Source organism: Clupea harengus, chromosome 24 (assembly GCF_900700415.2).
Source record: "Clupea harengus chromosome 24, Ch_v2.0.2, whole genome shotgun sequence".
In the NCBI taxonomy this organism is placed as follows: domain Eukaryota; kingdom Metazoa; phylum Chordata; class Actinopteri; order Clupeiformes; family Clupeidae; genus Clupea; species Clupea harengus.
The window spans coordinates 18,873,628-18,896,086 of NC_045175.1; the positions used below are offsets into that span (position 1 = coordinate 18,873,628).

The 22,459-nt window shown below is 42.3% G+C and overlaps 2 protein-coding genes across 5 annotated transcripts in view; one reads left to right on the plus strand and one right to left on the minus strand.

Moving 5' to 3' along the window:
* The first annotated feature begins 13,221 nt into the window (after positions 1-13,221).
* On the plus strand, positions 13,222-19,649 carry tmed1b (transmembrane p24 trafficking protein 1b). The gene is made up of 4 exons (XM_012831242.3): positions 13,222-13,531; positions 15,090-15,187; positions 15,751-15,937; positions 16,367-19,649. The coding sequence occupies exons 1-4, from the start codon at positions 13,331-13,333 to the stop codon at positions 16,583-16,585; spliced, it is 705 nt and encodes a 234-aa protein (XP_012686696.2). The 5' UTR covers positions 13,222-13,330; the 3' UTR covers positions 16,586-19,649.
* Positions 19,650-21,782: 2,133 nt separating this feature from the next.
* LOC105903480 (dynamin-2-like) overlaps positions 21,783-22,459 on the minus strand; it is a 32,836-nt gene continuing 32,159 nt past the window's right edge. For all 4 annotated transcript variants that reach the window (XM_031562675.2, XM_031562674.2, XM_031562676.2 and 1 more), the window contains exon 20: positions 21,783-22,459. This exon is cut by the window's right edge. The gene's annotated coding sequence lies outside the window, so the exon portion shown is untranslated.

The window sequence follows — 22,459 nt, forward strand, 5'->3', positions numbered from 1 at the left end:
TTTATTGTCCTTACTCAGTGATATTCTTTCCTGAGGTCTTATTCAGACTTCTATATGCAATTTCCCAGAGTCTTTTAGACATTTAATGAACTTAAATGGCCTCTAGGTGAAGGGTCATACTCTGGTGGTACTATGACTGAACAACAGCATAAGATCTCCATCGTTTGCACCCTCATCTTAAAGCAGAGAGTAAGGAGTTTCGGTCTGCATGTATATTCAGATGCTGAATTATTTTATGGATTTTATGTCATAAAATGTCTGCTCTGTACATTCCCATCTAAGCGCATTACAATGACTTACATCTTTAACCAGGTGTGTTTTGTCATGGTTTGATCAGGTGTGTTTAATATGGTTTAACCAGGTGTGTTTTTCATGGTTTGATCAGGTGTGTTTAATATGGTTTAACCAGGTGTGTTTTTCATGGTTTGATCAGGTGTGTTTAATATGGTTTAACCAGGTGTGTTTTGTCAGGTTTGATATGCAGGGTAGGAGTTCTCCAAGAGCAGGATTGGGGACCTCTGACTGAATGCACAGGGCTCAACCTGCCAACACCTGTTTATCTCTTAAGCCTCCATTTGAAGTTAAACTGGAGAGTGAATCAGACACACTGGCACTGCAGCTTACTTTAATTTTGTGACTGTAAACAGGGTCATGGAGAGAGAAGAAGAATTGGGTTATGCTGCCATCTACAGGTTATAGTGCAGCATATTATTTTGTTTTTTAGCTTGCAATACACCAATAAATAGACACACACACACACACATATATATAAACATACATATATCTTCTTCACAACATCTGTGCTAAATGTTGAAGTAAATACACAAAATTGGTTTGTGTGCCTGTCATTTTATTAGAGAGAAAAAGCTTTGTATTTTCAGTCAGATCAGTGATAAACCAAAAAAAAACATAATATTCACCTCCATGCACATGTTAATCAAATGTGACATAGTGGTACTTCCATGAAATCAAGAGTTGAACAGAAATAGTAATAGCCAATAAAGCTAGAAAAAAAAACATACAAAGTTCATGTTAAGAGGCCCTGCAGTATTAAAATATACCTCTGCCATTTGCGTAAAGTGTAGCCTTTGACATCAGGATGTGGGTAGATAAATGTCTTGGGGGTTGGATGCTAACCTATCTCAGGATGCTAATCTTTCTCAGTATGCTAACCTATCTCAGGGTGCTAATCTATTTAAGGATGCTGGCCTTTCTCAGAGTACTGCCCTTTCTGAGGATGCTGTTGGTGGGTTTTCAGAAAGTTTTGTTTGTCGACATACACATAGACAAAAATGCTATTATAGGCGGCTGTACACATAACACACACATAAGAATGCTGACATGAGCCGCTGACCAACCTCATCACACTACAAAGGAGGAAATCAGATGGGGCAGTCAGAGACTAGGCATGTGTCAACTCTTTGTGATTCTTCACACAAACCCAAGTTAGCTTCATGTATTGTACCATGTCAGCCTGCCCTTGGTCATCAGTTATCCATCTTAGGTATATGCTTCACACATCCCACAAACCTTTGTTATAATTATCTTAAAGATTATATAAAGCACCTGACAAAATGGAAAGCTGTGTACATAAGGAGTAAGGACAACTTCCTGTGTCCCCTGCCAAAAGCAAAGCGAGTCTCTACGAGACTCTGACAGTCTGTTTCTCACTCCAACAGACTCCACAGATGACAACAGATAGCTAAGCATGAAAGCCCAGAAGAGGCCTGTTTTCCCGTGTCCAGTTACCACGGCCACCCAAATAACCACCACCACACTGGGAGTCCCATTTCCATCTGGGCCCACAGCTGGCCCTACAGCATGAAAGCCCCGAAGAAGTTTTCTGTATTCCCAGGTCTAATGTGTTCCACTTTCTCCAGCGTCACGTAGATGGAGTCGTTTGCAGACAGGTAGAAGGCCCCGCCCAGGTAGCTGTTGGTCACATCTGATGTCTCTTCTGACTCTTCTGCCCTCTGGGTTTTGGCACAGCGGTACCTGTAGAATAATTTTTTAAATAATAATTATTACACAGAATTATTATTGTTAATAATAGAATTATTAAAGTTAAAAATAATTGTATTATACAATATTATTACATCTCACTGTGAACTCATCCATGCTTCTCATAGCAACCTCAGAACATTAAAAGTATCTTGTGTCACTGGGGGAAAATACTTTTCTGTAGACTTCAGCTTTACATTGGTTTACTGAGAATGACATCCCCATACCATAAACACGTCATGATGATGCCATTTACTCTCATCAACACCACAGAACAGCAGTCCCCTTGCTGCCAGTCCCCATGGAAACACTGTGCATGGAAATGAGAACACCGCTCTCTCCTGTTAACTCTCTTTCTTTCAATATGCTATTATAAACTATTTTGTGAAAATGGTAAAAACAGATACTGTCCTCTTTGTTTCAAGGTGTTTCAAAAATCAGGATATGGTCACCCAAGATGAGGGAGTAGGCCAAGCACTGCGTCATAACTTAATAATAAATATAAAATTAAAATAAATAAAACTGAATTGAACAACTTACTAATCCTGAATTTCAATTGTTTGCAGTTGGAGACAGTTTACAAGAAAGTGTGTACCTAAATGACTCCATCAGGTCTATGGGCTTCGAGAATCTCTCGGTCTTCTTCGTCATCTTGTGCTTTATCGCTTTGCACTGGAATTCTTTGATGGAGACCTTGGAGTACAGAAAGTAGTAGCCCTCTTGTCTCACGGTCAGCATCCCGTTCTTGTAGTCCATACCATACAGAAAGGCTTCCCCCATGTCTGTCCACAGGAGAACTCCGTTATCCGTTAGACGGTAGATGGGGCCTACAGGAGAGAGAACTAAAAGTCAGATTCTCAGATTCTCATTTAATATCAATTGCGTTTTGAGACCCCCTAGGCAAAGACAACGGCAGAAGTCAAAGAAGCATGTCGACTGACAAGGTAGAGTACAAGATTTGAAACAAATATGACTGCATGTTGTATTTATTGTGACATTGGAGATGAACACTAACATAACCAAAAGAATGACTAATGTTAGTTTTGCTGAAATACTGCTTGTGTTTTTTAGCTTATATGGTTTTCTAAGTGTTTGAATGTGGAGTGTGTGTAATCCAATAAAATGTTGTTGGAAACATGATAAAGGCACATATTGTGCATAACACACAATTTACAATTCATAATATATGCATGAATGTCCTGCCATTTAAATAGTGTAGCCTTTGACATCCGGATGTGGCCAGATGCTCGATATCTTGTGTGTATGTGTGTGTGTGCGTGTCTGTGTGTCTGTGTGTGTGTGTGTGTGTGTGTGTGTGTGTGTGTGTGTGTGTGTGTGTGTGTGTGTGTGTGTGTGTGTGTGTTAACCCCACCTTTCAGTAGAGCAGCAGGCTTTCTCCCTGGCTCTTTGGTCACTGGGAAAATGTCATCACAAGTTTTTAGGAAAGGAAATAAAAATGTACAGATTCAGTGCTAGAAAAGTAATTTACAATTTATAATATTATTATATATTGATAGGTGTCTTAGATCCACAAGGATATTAATGTGTGTGTGTGTGTGTGTGTGTGTGTGTGTGTGTGTGTGTGTGTGTGTGTGTGTGTGTGTGTTTGTGTGTGTGTCAAGGTGAGTGTGTGTGACAGACTGTGTAATTTACCATTACAGCAGTTCACCCCCTGTAGACAAACAGGAAACACACAGTTATGTATCCATGAGAGGGAAAGGATCACACACACACACACACACACACACACACACAGAGAGAGAGAGAGAGAGAGACACACACACATACAAAGAGACACACACACACACACACACCCACACACACACAAATAGGATTGATGTTCATTACGAATATATCACACATTCCTGAATCTTTTTAATGCAGTTGAAGATAAGGATGAAGATGATGATGATGAAAAACAACCATAACAGGTTACAAGCAGGAGTTTTAAACAGCAGAGCACTAACTGCCAAGTGCTAAATTCCCATCTTAGGACACATTTTGTTTGCAAGAACCTACAATTTCCTTTGATGTAAAAACGTTTGCTTTATTTCTGGAAAATCTGTGTGTCTTTACAAGTGTTTGTAACCCCCCCCCCCCCCCCCCCCCCCCCTCAGCAGCTGTCTCTTAGTCTGACGATAAACGTGCTGAGCAGGCTTTTTCGGGGTGTGGTTAGTATGTCATTTCCGGTTTTGTATCTCTGGAAGATTTTCCTTCTGTGAGGCGCGTTGTGTTACCTCTTGGTAATAAATGCGCCGTACAAATAAAGTTTGATTTGATTTGATTTGATTTGATTTGCTGAATATATGAATATAACCAATGATTCATAATTGAATGGTGATTAAATAATGATTGATTTATTCTCCACTGTGTATGGGTGGTGGAGGTTGGCAAAATAACTGAATTGAATTGAATGCAGAGATACTTACAGCGGCGTTGCTGGAGACTGCAAAGCCTATAAGGCGACAGATACAGCAGGCCTGCAGCATCAGCCCACACAGGGCCCCGACCACCAGCCGTTGCAGCAGCGCCTGCCTCTCCTCCAGGCTCCGCCAGCGAGCGTCGTCAGTCCGGGCACAACTCAGATCAAGTCCCGCCTCAGACGTGGACAGAGGTGTGGACTCACAATCATTAGCTGCCATTAAGATGTTTCTGTGCTACTAACTACTTAATAAAACTACTGAAGTCCTAAGGTCCTGTGTGTGTAACCTCTGGAGTGTGCGTGTGCCGAAGTGATGCTATTTTTGAGCTGTAACAGATAAAATCAACCCAGCCCCTTCAGCAGGCTCCTCCCGTAGTCTTACAGACTGAAGTTAAGACGTGCACAGTACACATCCAATCTTGAGAAGGGAATATTGGGCCGGTTTACTGAGAGTTATTCTCATTGGAAAGGACATGAGGACAGAGACTCCTAAGACAGAGGACACAAGGTAACAAGCTTCAGAGAGTTTCATTAACACAAACGTAACTATGTCTTTACTATCATGAATTAATTTACTAATCTCAGGGCTGCAGTGTCAGCTCAGCCAGTCCTACAGATCTGCAAGCCACTGCCATGCACCAACCCCCTCCTAGGCAGGCAATACAAAGCATCCAAGCAAGTGAAAACACGGCAAATAATAGAAAAAATACATTCATATTGTGTAAAGTATTTTTGGTAGATAATCAGCATGGCAGATAAAACAAAATATTCCCTATTCCCATTTTGCTCTTTTGTAAAAATCCAATGTATAATAGTTATTTAAATTAAATACAAACGAAAATGCTCAGTTAATGCTAAGAGGCCCTGCAGTCTAAAACATATTCTTTCCTGCCATTTAAGTAGTGTAGCCTTTGACATCAGAATGTGACCAGATGCTGTGGAAAGATAAGTGTCTTCTTGATGTACAATGTGAAAGGAAGATTTCTAGGCCAGACAAGAATGAACATGACTGCAAGAATAATTATGATTTCCATCTGAAAGTGAGAATGCCAGACTTCAAAGGGGGAAAAATTTGACCTTTTCATCCATCTATCTCTATCTATATACCGCTTACCTTTTAACAGAATCTGCTCCAAACATCATATATTTGTATATGCATTGTGTCAAATATATAATCATGAGTGGGACAGGTATCATTAAAACAAATTGTCAGCATTGAACTCCACTAAGAGGGCCGACTAAGAAAAGTTGATCATCCTTGAGAATATGTCATCGTGGTGAAGGATCAATTCTTTCCTGTCCTGCAGCTGTCTAACCCCTCGAAAAAGATGATCCTTTCAAATGTCGCCCTCTTTCATTCCCAAAGAAACACTTGAGCGCATTCTTACATGATATTGTAGAGTGGTCAAATTATTCCTCTTGGTCTTAAAAATCCGAAACAATTATGATACAGAGGGTGGAGTATCAGATACGGGATGTATCAGTTAATCTTACAATATCAGGGTAGGATTAAACCCTTTTCATCAGCATTGGTTCAATGAAATGCTTTGGATGTGGGAGACCAGGCCATGTTAGACAGGACTGTCCCCCCCGTGTCAAAGCATCGGAACCACCGAGGTCAGAGCTGAGTGGCTAGCTTGCTTTCATTTTCACCGTTCTGATTCACGTTGTCTGCAGGGCATGCATCTGTGCCGTCAGTAACTGGAACTGTTCTCACCTAACACACCCTCCACCGCCAGAGCAACCTCAGTTTCTGAATCAGTGATTTCACCGCCATCCATCTCAGTCAGATTACTGGCCGCCTGGACAATTGACTCCTGCCCTGCCAGACTATCGCCACCACTACCCCCATCAGCCTCCCTGATGCCATGATGCCATATTCTACAAGATGATCAATCAAATCAAACTTTTCTTAGAAAAAGAACATTAGCTAATAATGTTAAGATGCTGACAAGGTATTCGAAGACCCAATATCATCAGCTACTAAACAATCCTTGAACAGACACCGATTCATTCATCCGGCAGAAATTGCATCGATCCAGCATCAATTCGGAAAACACATTGGAGTTCAACGCTGACAAAAATGAAAATGATTCCTGTCCAGCACATGATTATTTCTTATACATGATGTTTGGTGCAGATTCTGTCAAAAGGTTAGCGGTATATAGATAAAGATAGAACACATGATGTTTGGTGCAGATACTGTCAAAAGGTTAACGGTATACAGATAAAGATAGATGGATGAAAAGGTCAAATTTTTCCCCCTTTGAAGCCTTGCATTCACTTTCATATGGAAATCATGATTATTCCTGCAGTCATGGTCATTCTTGTCTGGTCTAGACATCTTCCATTTCATCACATTTTGTTTTGATGAGGGGTCAATGTCATCAGATGGAGGTTCATTTCAGACCGGAAGAGCTGGCAGTTATGCAGACCTGGGTTATCGCAGTATTAGCTATTTGATCCGATTCTGCTGTTCTGATTAGAGAGCATAGATCCGAGGACTATTCGGATTAGAGAAAATAGATCCATGGACTATTCTGATTAGAGGACATAGATCCGAGAACTATTAGAGATTAGAGAACATAGATCCAAGGACTATTCGGATTAGAGTACGGAAAATAATGTAGTGTGGTTGTTTTGATCAGATGGAGCAGGTTGGGTCTGGGCTTTCTCATTGCACAGCAAGAAGACACTTATCTCCCCAGTGCATCTGGCCACATCCTGATGTCAAAGGCTACGCTGTTTAAATGGCAGGAAAGAATATGTTTTAGACTGCAGGGCCTCTTAGCGTTAACTGAGCATTTTCTTTTGTATTTAATTGAAATAACTATGGTACATTGGATTTTACAAAAGAGCAAAATGGGAATTGGGAATATTTTGTTTTATCTGCCAATACTGATTATCTACCAAAAATACTTAACACAATATAAATGTCTCTTTTCTTTTACTTGCCGTGTTGTCACTTTGAATGCTTTGTATTGCTTGCCTAGGAGGGAGATGGCCTATGGCTGTCTTAGGAGTCTCTGTCCTCATGTCCTTTCCAATGAGAATAACTCTCAGTAAACCGGCCCAATATTCCCCTCTCAAGATTGGATGTGTACTGTGCACGTCTTCACTTCAGTCTGTAAGACTACGGGAGGAGCCTGCTGAAGGGGCTGGGTTGATTTTATCTGTTACAGCTCAAAAATAGCATCACTTCGGCACACGCACACTCCAGAGGTTACACACACACACACACACACACACACACACACACACATACAAAGGACCTCAGGACTTCAGTAGTTTTATGAAGTAGTTAGTAGCAGAGAAACATCTTAATGGCAGCTAATGATACCGAGTCCACACCTCTGTCCACGTCTGAGGCGGGACTTGATCTGAGTTGTGCCCGGACTGACGACGCTCGCTGGCGGAGCCTGGAGGAGAGGCAGGCGCTGCTGCAACGGCTGGTGGTGGGGGCCCTGTGTGGGCTGATGCTGCAGGCCTGCTGTATCTATCGCCTTATAAGCTTTGCAGTCTCTAGCAACGCCGCTGTAAGTATCTCTGCATTCAATTCAATTCAGTTATTTTGCCAACCTCCACCACCCATACATAGTGGAGAATAAATCAATCATTATTTAATCACCATTAAATCATTAATCATTGGTTATATTTATATATTCAGCAAAAGTTTTTACATGAAAGGAAATTGTAGGTTCTTGCAAACAAAATGTGTCCTAAGATGGGAATTTAGCAGTTGGCAGTTAGTGCTCTGCTGTTTAAAACTCATGCTTGTAACCTGTTATGGTTGTTTTTCATTATCACCATCATCATCATCATCATCTTAGACTGCATTAAAAAGGTTCAGGAATGTGTGATATAATTCTAATGAACACCAATCCTATTTGTGTGTGTGTGTGTGTGTGTGTGTGTGTGTGTGTGTGTGTGTGTGTGTGTGTGTGTGTGTGTGTGTGTGTGTGTGTGTGTGTGTGTCTGTGTCTGTGTCTGTGTCTGTGTGTGTGTGTGTGTGTGTGTGTGTGTGTGTGTGTGTGTGTGTGTGATCCTTTCCTTCTCATGGATGCATAACTGTGTGTTTCCTGTTTGTCTACAGGGGCTGAACTGCTCTAATGGTAAATGACGCGACCGCTGTTCTCATTTCAGTTAGTTGGACAGGAACTAGTGAAAGTGATCTGAGAGGCAGTAGATAGGCTATCATGTTTTTCACACATAGACTTTGTGCTCCAAGCACAGGCACACTTGTCTCTCTGCCTGTGAAAAGCCTGCTTCTCTGAAAGATCAGATTAATACACATAGACACGGTCAGGGACGTAATCTCTCTAGTGTTTTTAGCACATCATTATTTACAGGTCAAGGTTATATACGGTTTGGAAGAATTACCTTGTTGTCCATGTTTACACAGACACACCCAATAAGATTCTACTGGCACCCAAAATGCTAGAGAGGAGGCCAGCTGCTCATCTAAAAGGTGTGACTAACACACACATACACACACACACACACACACACACACACACACACACACACACACACACACACACACACAAATACACACACACACACACACACACACACACACACACACACACACACACACACACACCCTGACACACAAACATTAAAGGTTTCTAATCTAAGACGACTATCAATACAACACGCCAGCAGACCATATCAACATTCAGTGACAACAAAGTGGTCATAGGAGTTCTCCTGTGGACAGATTGGAATCACACCTTCCTCTATCAGATGGACTTTCTGAATGGCATGGACTACAGGGACGGGCTGCTGACCGTGAGGCAAGAGGGCCTCTACTTCCTGTACTCCAAGGTCTCCTTCCGTCTCAAGCCCGTCACACACAAGGTGATGATGAAGACAAGCAGATACGCACAGCCTTTGGAACTGATGTCAGTAAGGTAAACTGTCTCAACCAACAACCAGCGGTCCAGACATGCAATAGACACAATATACGAAGCGCTTATAGCAAATATGACTCATTGTTGTTGTTGTTGTTGGCCTTCTCACCCCCTAGTGGAGAGTAGGCCATCGAAAGCGAGTTTCCACCCGATTTGGTATACACTTGTTCTCAATGTTTCAGTAATCCAGTAAATCCACTGAGTGAAGGGATTGGCCCACCCAACTTCAGTTTACAGCACCTGGTCTTCCCAGTTGGTCTCCCATCCAAGTACTAACCAGGGCCGGCACTGCTTAGCTTCCGAGATCGTGCGTGCTTAGACTGGTGTGGCTGTAAGCTAAATATGACTCATATCTCGCATAATTGCAACTACAATGAGAGACACTTATTATAGACACTCATATGCATCCTCATCCGCTCCTAATGTTGTCAGTAGTGCCATTAGCCTAACTAGCATCATTAACATCGCTCAAATCACTTCAGCATCATAGCTGTTGTGATGACTGATGACAATGTATGCCAGCTGTCATGACATGTTTGTGTCAATATACAGGATTCAAGCATTCCATTTATGGTATATTTTTCATAACATATTTATTCGGCTGAAGAAATGGTGAGATTGATGATAAATTGCTGATGAAATGGATAAAAAGCATAATATATTATTGGTTAATTATTTATTTAAGTAAGCATATATTTAAAGAAGGTATCACTGTGCCAAGAACCAGGAAAGAACATAGGAGAGAGCGGTGTTGTCATTTCCATGCACAGTGTTTCCATGGGGACTGGCAGCAAGGGGACTGCTGTTCTGTGGGGCTGATGAAAGTAAATGGCATCATCATGATGTGTTTATGGTATGGGGATGTCATTCTCAGTAAAGCAATGTAAAGCTGAAGTCTACAGAAAAGTGTTTTCCCCCAGTGATACACACTTTTTAATGTTCTGAGGTTGCTGTGAGAAGCATGGATGAGTTCACAGCGAGATGTAATACTGTATAATACAATTATCTTTAACATAACAATACTAATTCTATGTAATAATTATTATGTAATAAATAATTAAATAATAAATAATTCTACAGGTACAGCTATGCCAGATCAATGGAGAAAAACCTACCAGAAGAGACCAACAGCTACCTGGGTGGGGCCTTCCACCTGTCTGCAAACGACTCCATCTTCTTGAAGCTGGAGGGAGGGGAGGGGCACATTAGACCTGGGAATACAGAAAACTTCTTCGGGGCTTTCATGCTGTAGGGCCAGCTGTGGACCCAGATGGAAATGGGACTCCCAGTGTGGTGGTGGTTATTTGGGTGGCCGTGGTAACTGGACACGGGAAAATAGGCCTCTTCTGGGCTTTCATGCTTAGCTATCTGTTGTCATCTGTGGAGTCTGTTGGTGTGAGAAACAGACTGTCAGACTCTGGTAGACTCGCTTTGCTTTTGGCAGGGGATTGTCCTCACTCCTTATACTCCTTATACTCCTTATGTACACAGCTTTCAATTTTGTCAGGTGCTTTATATAATCTTTAAGATAATTATTACAAAGGTTTGTGGGATGTGTGAAGCATATACCTAAGATGGATATCTAATGGCCCAGAGCAGGCTGACATGGTTAAAATATGTGAAGCTAACTTGGGTTTGTGTGAAGAATCACAAAGAGTTGACACATGCCTAGTCTCTGACTCCCCCATCTGATTTCCTCCTTTGTAGTGTGATGAGGTTGGTCGGCCCATTTCAGCATTTTTATGTGTGTGATGCGTACAGCCGCCTATGGCAGCATTTTTATCTACGTGTATCTCCACAAACACAACTTTCTGAAAACTCACCACCTGGAAGACCAGCATCCTGAGTTAGATTAGCATCCTGAGATAGGTTAGCATCCAACCCTGCATGCTGCTTACCCTCTCTGAGACTCTGAATGTACGTTCACAGAGGTATTATGAGCACACTTGTCACAGTTTTCCATTATCCGATCTTGTGTAGACTTGACTCCCCCATTGCCTTAAGGAGTAGGCCCTAACCAGTACATTCTCTGCAACTGAACCACATTTGCTCTTATTCAAAGATAATTGTCATTTCATAGAGAAAACGTCATTTAAATCCATTTTTATCACATTGGTAGTATTAGCCATCTGAGGGCTCGTCAGTTTTTTCCGTAGTAGTACATAGGGTGGTTGTTTTGGCCAGATAGAGCGGGCCGGACTTACTTTCACTTTGCACAGTGGAAAATACATTTATCCATCCACATCCTGATGTCAAAGGCTACACTTAACCCAATGGCAGAGGAATATTAATATTAATAATAATATTAATTATTAATACTGCAGGGCCTCTTCACATTAACTGTGTTCCTTTTTTGTAGCTTGATTGGCTATTACTATTTCTGTTCAACTCTTGATTTCATGGAAGTACAACTATGGCACATTTGATTGACATGTGCATGGAGGTGAATATTATGTTTTTTTTTCTGTCCATCACTGATCTGACTGAAAATAATACACAGCTTTTTCTCTAATAAAATGACAGGAACACAAACCAATTGTGTGTATTTACTTCATTCGCCATTCAGCAGTACACAGACACAGTCAAGTAGAGACTAACAGTGAAATAGAGACACAGTAAACTAGAGACACAGTAAAGTAGAGATTCGTCTGGAAGTACTGATGAAATCCAAGAGGTGAGTTGACACGCAGCTGAGAAGGAACTTTTCTTGAAAAATAAATACAAATATAATTCCCTCTTATCGACAACGATTACAGCCGGGTGACATGCGTGTCTAAGGTTGACCCGACCCCTGGACTACACCGAGAGTTGTTGAGAAAGTCTTTGATAATGGATCATTAATTTAAGGGCCCTTATACACATTGTTGGGGACCGTGCAGCTTCAGAGTTTTCAGATACAGCAAGCTGTGACTCCACACAGGGCCATACACAACCAGCTGCAGCCTCTAGCCCTTCTTCAGCCTCTACCGGCGAGGCTCACATAATTAATAATTGTCAGGTTTTATTGGCACACACGACACACTGGAACACACGTAAATATATGGAGGCGACACAGGACACACACACACACGCAGGCCTGAGGTCGCGGTGAATTTGTCTTCTGCCTTTTCCCATCCTGGACTGTCCCTCCTCCAGGACCCCCCAGGAGCAGTGGGCAGCTTGTAAGCGCCCGGGGACCAAGTCAAGTGAACTGTCCATCTTTGGTCAGGGATGGACATGTGTTCTGTTATTTTTGCATGTTTTCTCACCATTCCGTGGGTGGAAGAGGGGTTCTTGATGAGCCTCTGTCAGAGTCATAAGTGGGGTATGGGGAAATGGGATGTCATTAGCAGACATGCCAGCATTTCATGCCAAGCGGTTCATTTTTTTTTTTACCTCTTATAGGCTCATTCTTGCACCATATGTTGTTTTATCTAAGCCTGTACAAGTCCACTTCAATTCATTTAATTACATTTATTGAAATTGAATGAAAAAAACTGCTAAAGGCTAAAATGTTCCTTTGGTGTAGCCTACAGTTCATTAACAAATAGGCCTATCGGATATAGCTTATTCTATTTGCCTCCCACAAAAGTATACGTGCACTTACACGAACCAGCAATCACTGTGTTGTAATTTGAATGTAACATACAGAGATAAAAAAATGCATGCACCTATATTAAGCACGGGTCTGACCTATTTGTCGACTCAAGAGTACACCCTCATCCCTTATAAAGAACATTATAAACAGCTTATTACAAGCTGTGTTTATAAAGCAACTATAGAAGTTGCTTCACTGCGGCTTTCAACCATTGGATGAAGGACGGACACTCGGTATATTTTGATTGGTTGATTTCCCGTTAGAGAGGAGAGCTCCTCTAACCAATCGGGTGGTAATAAAAAGTTACGGTAGGCTAGGACATTGCGATGCTGCTGAGTATTAGCTGGGTATCTGGCTAGCACAATGTCGCATAACCTTTGACAACAGCCAACTACAATACAGCCGAAACTTTTCGTTATGAATTCCCATCAAGGGGGTGGCTTTAGGCTATCACCTAATTGTCTCATTATCTCTGTAGTTATTGCGTTTTTCACGAAAACGGTCCTCGGTTTCAGCCCGAACCTTGATAGTGAGTTTACATTTCTGCTGCCAGCAGGAAGAACAGAATGCTTCTTCCAAACCGCAACGAAAAATGGCTCTATGGAAGTTGAATACCAGGTAAGTTCAAATCTGTTTAAAGCTTAAAGTTAACCTTTTTTTTTCACCAGTGTGCTAAGATGCTTTGTTTTATGAGTACGATACATGTTCCAGCTAACGTAACCTCTGTAATTGATTGATAACGACAAAATCACCTCTGCATCGAATAAAGTTATTGACTTAGTTAGCTGATTGCTATCTTGTCCAAGGTCCTACGTAACGTAACAGCTTGATGGATGTTTGATTTAACGTTAGCTCTTCTGACTTCTAGGTTGTGAGCTAGCTGTTTAGCTAACTGTTAGTTATGTTAGCGGGCAATCATTCTTACAGACATTAAAGCGTACAGTCATTGCTAAGTTGCTAGCTAGCCAGTAATATTAGGTAGTTAACGTGGCACTTTTATGTCATAGCGTAATTGGGTAGATTGTCTCTAGCTCTTTATTTAGCTCTGATATTAGCACTTGCATTCATGTGGGTATTAGTGGATGCTTTGCCGAGTTAGATAAGCAATCTCTCGGGGAGTTTGTAATATGTCAAGGAACAGTTAGCTAACATTTAAAAGCTGTCCAAGACCAGTTGTTCTGCCGAAGATTGAAGCTTGTGAACCGCAAGACCTGTCAGTGTCATGCGCATGGCTTGCATTTAGCCTGCATTGGTGTAACTCGCCGTTTCCTGCTAATGAAACGTTAGCCGTATTTTGTGTTTGCTGTATGGGTGTGTTCCTGTTTGCCTAGTACACGCGTGACTTAAGTAATAGCTTGCTTAAAGTGCTGGTCAGTTGGTTATGATTAACATCCTGCTGTTCATCCTAATACCTAGGCAATGATGTTGAACAAGGAGGTTGGCCCCCCTTCTCTCTCTCTCTCTCTCTCTCTCTCTCTCTCTCTCTGTCTCTTTCTCTCTCTGTTGGTTAAGGTTAAGTTAGTATATAGTGGTGAGGCATTTTGCAAAGTGATCTTATCTTATCAGTACAGCAGCAGCAGTTGTGACTGAGTAGTTGCAACTACCAGTTGAGTGGCCTTGACTTCACGCTCTGATGAGCCAGTGACGGATGTCCTGCAGCAGATCTGTTCGATAGTGAGTGCGCGCGCCATATGTCAGAGTGTTGAGGGACAAGTCCACCTCTAAAGAGTCAGTATTACAGTTTCGCTTTAAAAAAAAAAAAAAACACCAGTCCATAACACTGGCAGGTAGGAGTGTGCGTCTTGAGGCGATAATCACTCATACTACTTGTATAAATGATGTAGATGTGTAATATGTGCATAAAGGATGTAAGCCAAGTATAGTATGTCTTATGAGGGTGGGCAGGGTTTGTGATTGTGTTCGTTGCTGTTGTCATCGTTCAGGTGTGTTTGAATATTTATATGCATCAACTTTATGTGTTTGGTGTTGTTTTACTGTTTAGGGAGAAGTATATGCAAATACTCATACTCAAGTCATTTGCGTGTGTGTGTGTGTGTGTGCGTGTGCGTGTGCGTGTGCGTGTGTGTGTGCGTGTGTGTGTGTGTGTGTGTGTGTGTGTGTGTGTGTGTGTGTGTGTGTGTGTGTGTGTGTGTGCGCGTGTGTGTGTGTTGATTAGATCATTGCAGGCGCAGGCATGGATGTGGACTTCACCATCCTCTCTCCGCACGGCTACCAGCTGATCTCAGAGTTCCGGCGCTCTGACGGCGTCCACACGTGAGTACCTCCACACCTGCCTCTGTGAGCCCTCCATCCCTAACTCCTATTGGCCGGATAGTCCCTAGGTGCCCAGGATGGATGTCCCTCATTGGTTAATTTCCACTCCTGACCATCCACTCAGTCCCGCCTTCACCATCTCCCCCCATTTCTGACTGGCCACTTTTGCCAGCTGTTGTTTTATATATATAAATGCTGGGAAGCGACCTGCTGTTCAGCCACTGCCATATATAACAGTATAATGTATATATATATATATATTAAAAACATACATATAATGTTATATATGGCAGTGACTTAACAGCAGGCCGCTTCCCAGCATTAGACAGTATGTGGAAAGACACATTTCTAATAGACTGGTGACACAATTGTTTTCTTGTTTCCTCATCCATTTCTGTCTTCCTTCTCTGTTGCTCATACCCCTCTTCCTTCTTCTTCTTCTTCTTCTTCTTTTTCTTTTTGCATTATCTTCTTCTTCTTTTTTCTTCTTTTTCCATCTTCTTCTTCTTCTTCTTCTTCTTCTTCCTCCTCCTCCTCCCTCTCCCTCCTCCTCTAATGTTTAGTGTGGAGCCCACTGAGGAAGGAGACTACCAGATCTGCTTTGACAACAGCTTCAGCCGCTTCTCGGAGAAGATGATCTTCTTCGAGGTCATCCTGGAGGTGCCGGCCGCGGACGAGGGCGGGGACGACGAGTGGGCGGGCCTCGGGGAGCCTGAGAGCCTATTAGAGTACAAGCTGGAGGATATCAGGGTGAGTGCTCCGCCCCCCTCCCACACCGCTCACCAACCAGAAGGCCTTCATCCTTACAGCAGTGCACTTGTCAATGTGTTGCTCTTTTGAGGCACTCATGTCAGTCATGTCAGTTCAGTTCAGTTCAGTTCAGTTCAGTTCAGTTCGGTTCGGTTCAAGTAGCTTGTACTGGCATGACGAGACACAGCTTGCCTTGCCAATGCATTCAACAGTGTTAGATTGGATCTTCATAAACACATAAATAATATATATATAAAGAGTAAATCAGTCCTGTTCTCCATTCAGCATGAAGCATCACTGTATTTTCTCTCTCTCCCTCCCTCCCTCCCTCTCTCCGTCCCCCTCTCTCTCTCCCTCTTTTTCTCTCCCTCCTCCCTCCCTCTCTCTCTCTCTCTCTCCTCCCTCTCCCCCCCCCCCCCCCCCTCTCAGGAGTCTATGGACTCTGTTCACCGGCGTCTGGAGCGGAGTCGTCAGATGCAGACGGCGCTGCGGGCCCACGAGGCCCGGGACCGCTACCTGCTGGAGGACAACTTGTGGCGCGTGTCCTTCTGGTCCTGCGTCAGCCTGGTGGTCATGCTCAGCGTGGCGCTCATGCAGGTCTACACCGTCCGGCGCCTCTTCCAAGACAAGAGGAGGGTGTGCACGTAGAGGAGCAGAAGGGCCATTTAGTTTGATTTCAACAATCAGTCTTTCCCTTCTTTCTTTCTTTCTTTCTTCTCTACTTTCTCTCCTCTCTCTTTGTCCCGCCCTCCCTTCTTCTCCCTCTCTGTCCTCTCAATATAGAAAGAGATCAGTCTTTTCCCTCTTTCTCTTCCTCTCTCCCTCCCTCATTCCTGTGCCCTCAGGCTGTCCCCCCGCCAGTTACTTTTATTCACTCTCTCTTTAATTCTCACGCTTTTTTTTTTTTTTTTAAGTGCCATTGCTATGTCACATGGCCTGATGCCTCCTTGTCTGAGAGGGAAACATTGTGCTCTCTGTTTCTGTTTCTGACTCGGCCCCTTTTACTGGTGCTCTCTTTCTCTCTCTCTCTTTCTCTCTCTCTCCCTTTCTTTTTTGTCACCCCAACAATTTGCCAGAGGACTACCTGTGCCAGTTTTGCTGCCCGTCTATTTGAGTAGTGACGAGAGAAGAATCAATCAGTTGCCCTCTCACAATCACCTCAGCCAATCACAGAGGATGGACAGAGAGAGAGAAGAGAAAATGAGAGAGTAAGAAAAGAGAGAGAGAGAAAAGAAGAGAAGAGAGAGACAAACAAACAGAGTGGGCGATAAAGGGTTGATAAAGATATAGAGTGTGTCTGTGAGATGGAGGGAGAGAGAGAGAGAGAGAGAGAGAGTGAGAGAGAGAGAGAAATAGAAATCAGGAGTGGTAATGTGTTTCTGAAGTGTGAATATGGAATGATTAGGTTGGTTCAATGCAGTGCCTTTATTTCCTCTGTAGTCTTGCTGTATTGAGTAGCAAGGCCACTGTAAGCACGAGGCTTTGGCCTGAGCGCCGCCATGTTGGCTAAAGGCCAGTGAATCCTCCTGCTGTTGTGTTCCTTCTGTACGTGGCCTTTTGCCTCACTAGTCATCGTGCTTTTAAACAGCTACGCAGCTCTTTGTGTGTTTTTGTTGTTGTTGTTGTTTTAAGGCAATCCTCCATGAGGGATGGAATTTGTGTGTGTGTGTGTGTGTGTGGGGGGGGGGGGGGCGTTGATATTTCATGTAATATTTCGGCTTTAATCGATCAATCATGGTTCCAAATTTTGCGAGATTTAGGGGAGGGGGGCATTATTTGTTTTCCCGGACAAATTTAGTTTTTCTCTCACGGACTTCAGGACTTCATTCGGTACTTGTTTCTTAATCACCATTGCCACCACTTTTCTACTTGCCTGCAACAGGCTGCAGGGGACAGGAAGTTAATGGCTGGGTTGCTCTTGACAGCATCATGTGATCAGAGTTTCAGACACGTCATCAGATCCTGCCTTGCCTTCCTCGTGTGGAACAGAGCAATGGTGATGTTTACATAAATTCACGTTTTAAAGTGCTTTTCTTGTAAAGTGTGTGTTTTTATGATTGTGTTAATATTGACAAAAGGGAGATGAGTATCAGTGTGAAATGCATAAATAAATATAAAACAAATATGTATGTGTGTGTATATGAACGTATCACACACATGAATATGATGATACAGATGGATTTTTTTAAGAGTTTACTTTTTACAAAAAATAAACAAAATTAAATGTACCCAAGACATTCTTATTTGCCTTTCGGCTGGCTTGTAATTGCTTGATTTAAACTTCACGTGTTTGAAATGTGGGAATTGTAGTTTTTTGTTTTTGACAGAAGAGAAAGTCACAGTGACCCACAGGGCTGCATTCAGTGTTTAGTGGCAAAGCAGGTTCTTTTAGACTTTTCAGAGCACTAGATGTGGGAATTGTAGTTTTTTTTTTTTTTTTTGACAGAAGAGACAGCAGTTCTTGAGTGTAGTTTATCCCGTCCTATGTAAAGACAAATTTTCCTGAGCATGACATCTGGGCATTTGTACTATTGTGTAATCATTTGAACATAATGAGAAAGAAGTTCAGAGGTGGGTCTTTTTATTCTGTTCTGACTGACTTTGTTTCGCTAAAGAGTGGACAAAAGATGAATTAGTTCATCTTGGATGGAGTGCGTCTCTGTCACTGAAGAGCACGTCCGTCTCATGAGCAGTATTTCCTGTGTGGTGAGAGACGGCCGCAGAAACAGGAAGAGGTTGGGCAGACAGACTGACTATATGCACGGTGTCGGTCAAACAGTCGTCAGCATAAAAATAGCTGCAATATTCTGGACTTGAAACCATGCAACATCCATGCTTGGTGTTTTTCCACATGATCCAGACAAGTCATCGATAACCCAAAGGGCCCTGAACACATGGGCTCGGTCATTTTTTTTTTTTTTTAGGATTTTAAAGGATTAATTCAGAAGGGATATTTATCAGTATATGTATCTTGCCTGATCTATTATCTTCATGCCTTTGTCCTCTATTTCTACACATAGACAAACCTGTAGGCTAACATCGTTCCTCCTCGGTCTTCCCCGTAGTCCTGTCGTAGTCGTGGTGTTTGATGCCCTCTACTGGCCATTTACAGTAGGTGTCAGGGTGAAGTAGTTGCAGTCTAGGTTGAACGTGCATCTGTCAAGCTGAACAATTACTGTAAAAAAAGTACAGACAGCATGTCGACATGGCTTTCCAGTACGTGGACATAAAGCCAACATTCTGCACCTCAAAATGTGTCGCAAGAGAAATGGATCACCGTTGTAGAATTATCACGTCCACGTTTGCATAGTCTGGATAAGGTTTCATATGGAGAAAAAACACACACACACAAAAGAATAAACAAAGCAAGTAATACCTTTTATTATTGATGATTTTGAAAAGACAGGGGCAAAGGCCTCTGTGCCAGAGTATTCACAGCCCATAAGAACACACTTAGGTGTGGATTTATATTTCTTGTCAGTTAACACTGGGCAGTGTTCGTGTAATTCAGTGACCGATCTCACCTCGATTTGATTTCTGGTGTGCAGTGCTGTACAATTTATGTGGACAGCATAAAATACCCACCAGTAACAAACCAAAACAGCTTATATAATTACTAGGCCCTTTGTGTTTGTAAAAGCTAGGAAATGCAGGATGAATGACAAGTGTTGACAAAGCAAATGACAAAGTTTAAAGCACTTTGAGCTGCATTCTTTTGCATGAAAGGTGCTATATAAATAAAGTTTATTATTATTATTATTAAGTGCAAAGTACATGAACAAACTCAGTGATGGCCAGTTCAAGCATCATACAGTCCAAGCCAGGTCACAATCACAAGTGTGTAACAATAGGCATGTACGTGACTATAGGTGACTATAATAAAAATTCAAAAATCACAAAGGTGTATTACATATTTTTCCTAAAACCCATCACATGTTCAAATGCACATATTTACATATTTTATTTACAGACTCTCACAATATGAATTATTCAGAAACACTTATGTAAGCAAAAGACCTGAAACCCATGAGGTACATCCTAGCATGTCACACCGAAGTAGGCCACCATAAATAGAGGATGACACCCGAGGTAGTCTGAGGTATTGTCTATAAATGTATCATTTCTCAGGTCAGACAAAATGTGACTAAATGTTGAATGAGTGGGGAAATGATTTGGAACCATTGGTAAAGTTCCAAAAAACAATTAGCCCAAGGTTTTACACTTGAAGAGATCACAAATATGTGACAAGAATGTTTGTTAACCGGGGGTTCCATTTAATGATGTAACAATGAACCAATGGGACCTACATGGCTCTGCTTAAGGAGTGCGACTTGTCACAATATGTGATTAGAATGTTGTAACCTGAAGGTTCCATTTGGTGATGTAATAATGGAATCCCAAAACTGTCTTTACTGGCTGAAAGTAAACATTCTGGAAAGAGTCTTTTCAGTGGCAAAACCCACACTGTGAAATTTGCCAGGTTACTAAATCCTCTTTTCCCCTTAAGTGTGTATATCTCCATGTTGAATAGTTGCCCACATTCACACACCTTTCTCAGTTGGAACGGTACAGGATTGGAGCTCCTCAGATTATGGGTGTTTATCATGGTCTATTCACCCCTGCAGCCCCATGGCTGCCCCATGGCTAACCCACTGACATGAACAGCCTTATAGGGAGGATTTGGCTTAGAACAACCACTACCCTTTCAAACTGCAGCATACCACATTTAAAGAGACAAATTACATGTATTGCCGTTGACTGCACTCAAACACAACTGTGTGGGCTGATTGGGAACAGACTGCATTTATTGCTCCTGACTCACTCACTGATTCTCACTCTCTCTCTCTCTCTCTCTCACACTCTCACACTTTGCTGTCACTGTGGCCCCGTGTTGTCTTTGCACAGTAGCTGTGTGTCATCTCATTCCAGTCTCAACCTCTTTCCCCTTTTCCGTTTTCCCAATTCCTTTGTTCGAATTCACGTACTTACTTACAGAAATTACAAACTTACGGTATGTAGACACCATAGCAAGTAACAACTTGGACTTCAGGGTGCGCTGCGTGGACTCATACAGGTGAAATTTGGCAGTCTCAGGTGAGTGCAGGTGGTTACAGTTTTACGGCTGGACCAGTGAAAGGATTTTGGTACCTCTAAGGTTACCTTGACGACAGTTGCCATGGTCACCAGTGGCTGGGTCGTGCGGGAACATGAGGAGGCGGCCTCCTAGGGGACAGAGCAGTTAGGAGACGGCACAGCGAACAGGGTTAGTAACACAGCAGTTACACGGCCACCTACAATACACTCAGCTACTGCTAAGCAAACCTACACATACTTAAGCCTCCATACTCAACCAATCACTCTTAAGCAAGCCTACACATACTTAAGCCACCATACTCCATCAATCACTGCTAAGCAAGCATACACATACTTAAGCCACCATACTCCATCAATCACTCTTAAGCAAGCATACACATACTTGCACAAGCATACTCCAGAGACCATTGTTACAAAAGCATACATACTTAAGCAGGCATACTCCATACGCCATTGTCAGGAAGCACACACATACTTGAGCAGGCATGCCTCACTCCACAGACTGGAAATTGTATTACATTTTATTTTTATTTTCTGTCTGTCTACCCACCAATGTATATGTAAGAATTGTCCAGATGGACAGATTAGGAAGAAACTAAGGAGTTTGTGAAATGAAATTTACATATAAAATACATATGCTCATTCATTTTAGATCAATTATAACCTGTATAATCTCCTTTTCTAGTAAATGATTACTAAAACATACACACATTGTGCTTGGAGACACAGGACAATGAACAAACCCACAGCATTTGCCAATGACGATCCCTTTTATTCATTTCATGTCAACAATTTCATCCAATTTATTTCATTTTTCATCATTTTAAAGGCATTGCTTTCGTTGACCCCCCCCCTCCCCCCCTCACCAAGTCGTGAGTGTAATTCTAAAACAGAGATACACTTAAGAGGCACTTAAACAAAAACAACAGGAGCTGCTTTTCAAAAGAAGACATGTCGGAAAAACACCAAATATAAAATGGAGGAGAGAGGTCTGGGAAGGGGAATGTGGGATTGTGGGACACGCAGGACTAAGACATGAGGGTGACGACCCAAGGTGTAGACACTGACGAATACTGAGGTACCAGAAAACAGATCCCACAGGCCGAGAAGAAAATGTCTACTGAACACTGGTGGAGAGTTTTCAAAATGTCTACTGAACACTGGTGGACAGTTTCAAAATGAAATGATACAAATGACCCGACCCCTCCAACTCTCCAACCCAACCTCCTGACCATTGAAATGCACTGCGAGGGGGTCCTCTACGACGACACGAGGACAGACAGTAGGTTTTCATGGCCGTGGTGATCTTACAGAGCAAATACTAAGCTAAGTTCATCAACCATCAACCCAACAACCCTTGTCCCAACTTCAATAGGTCATTTGGCGGTAGGTCATTCTGAAATGGTTTGAACTGATCCTTGGTTAAGT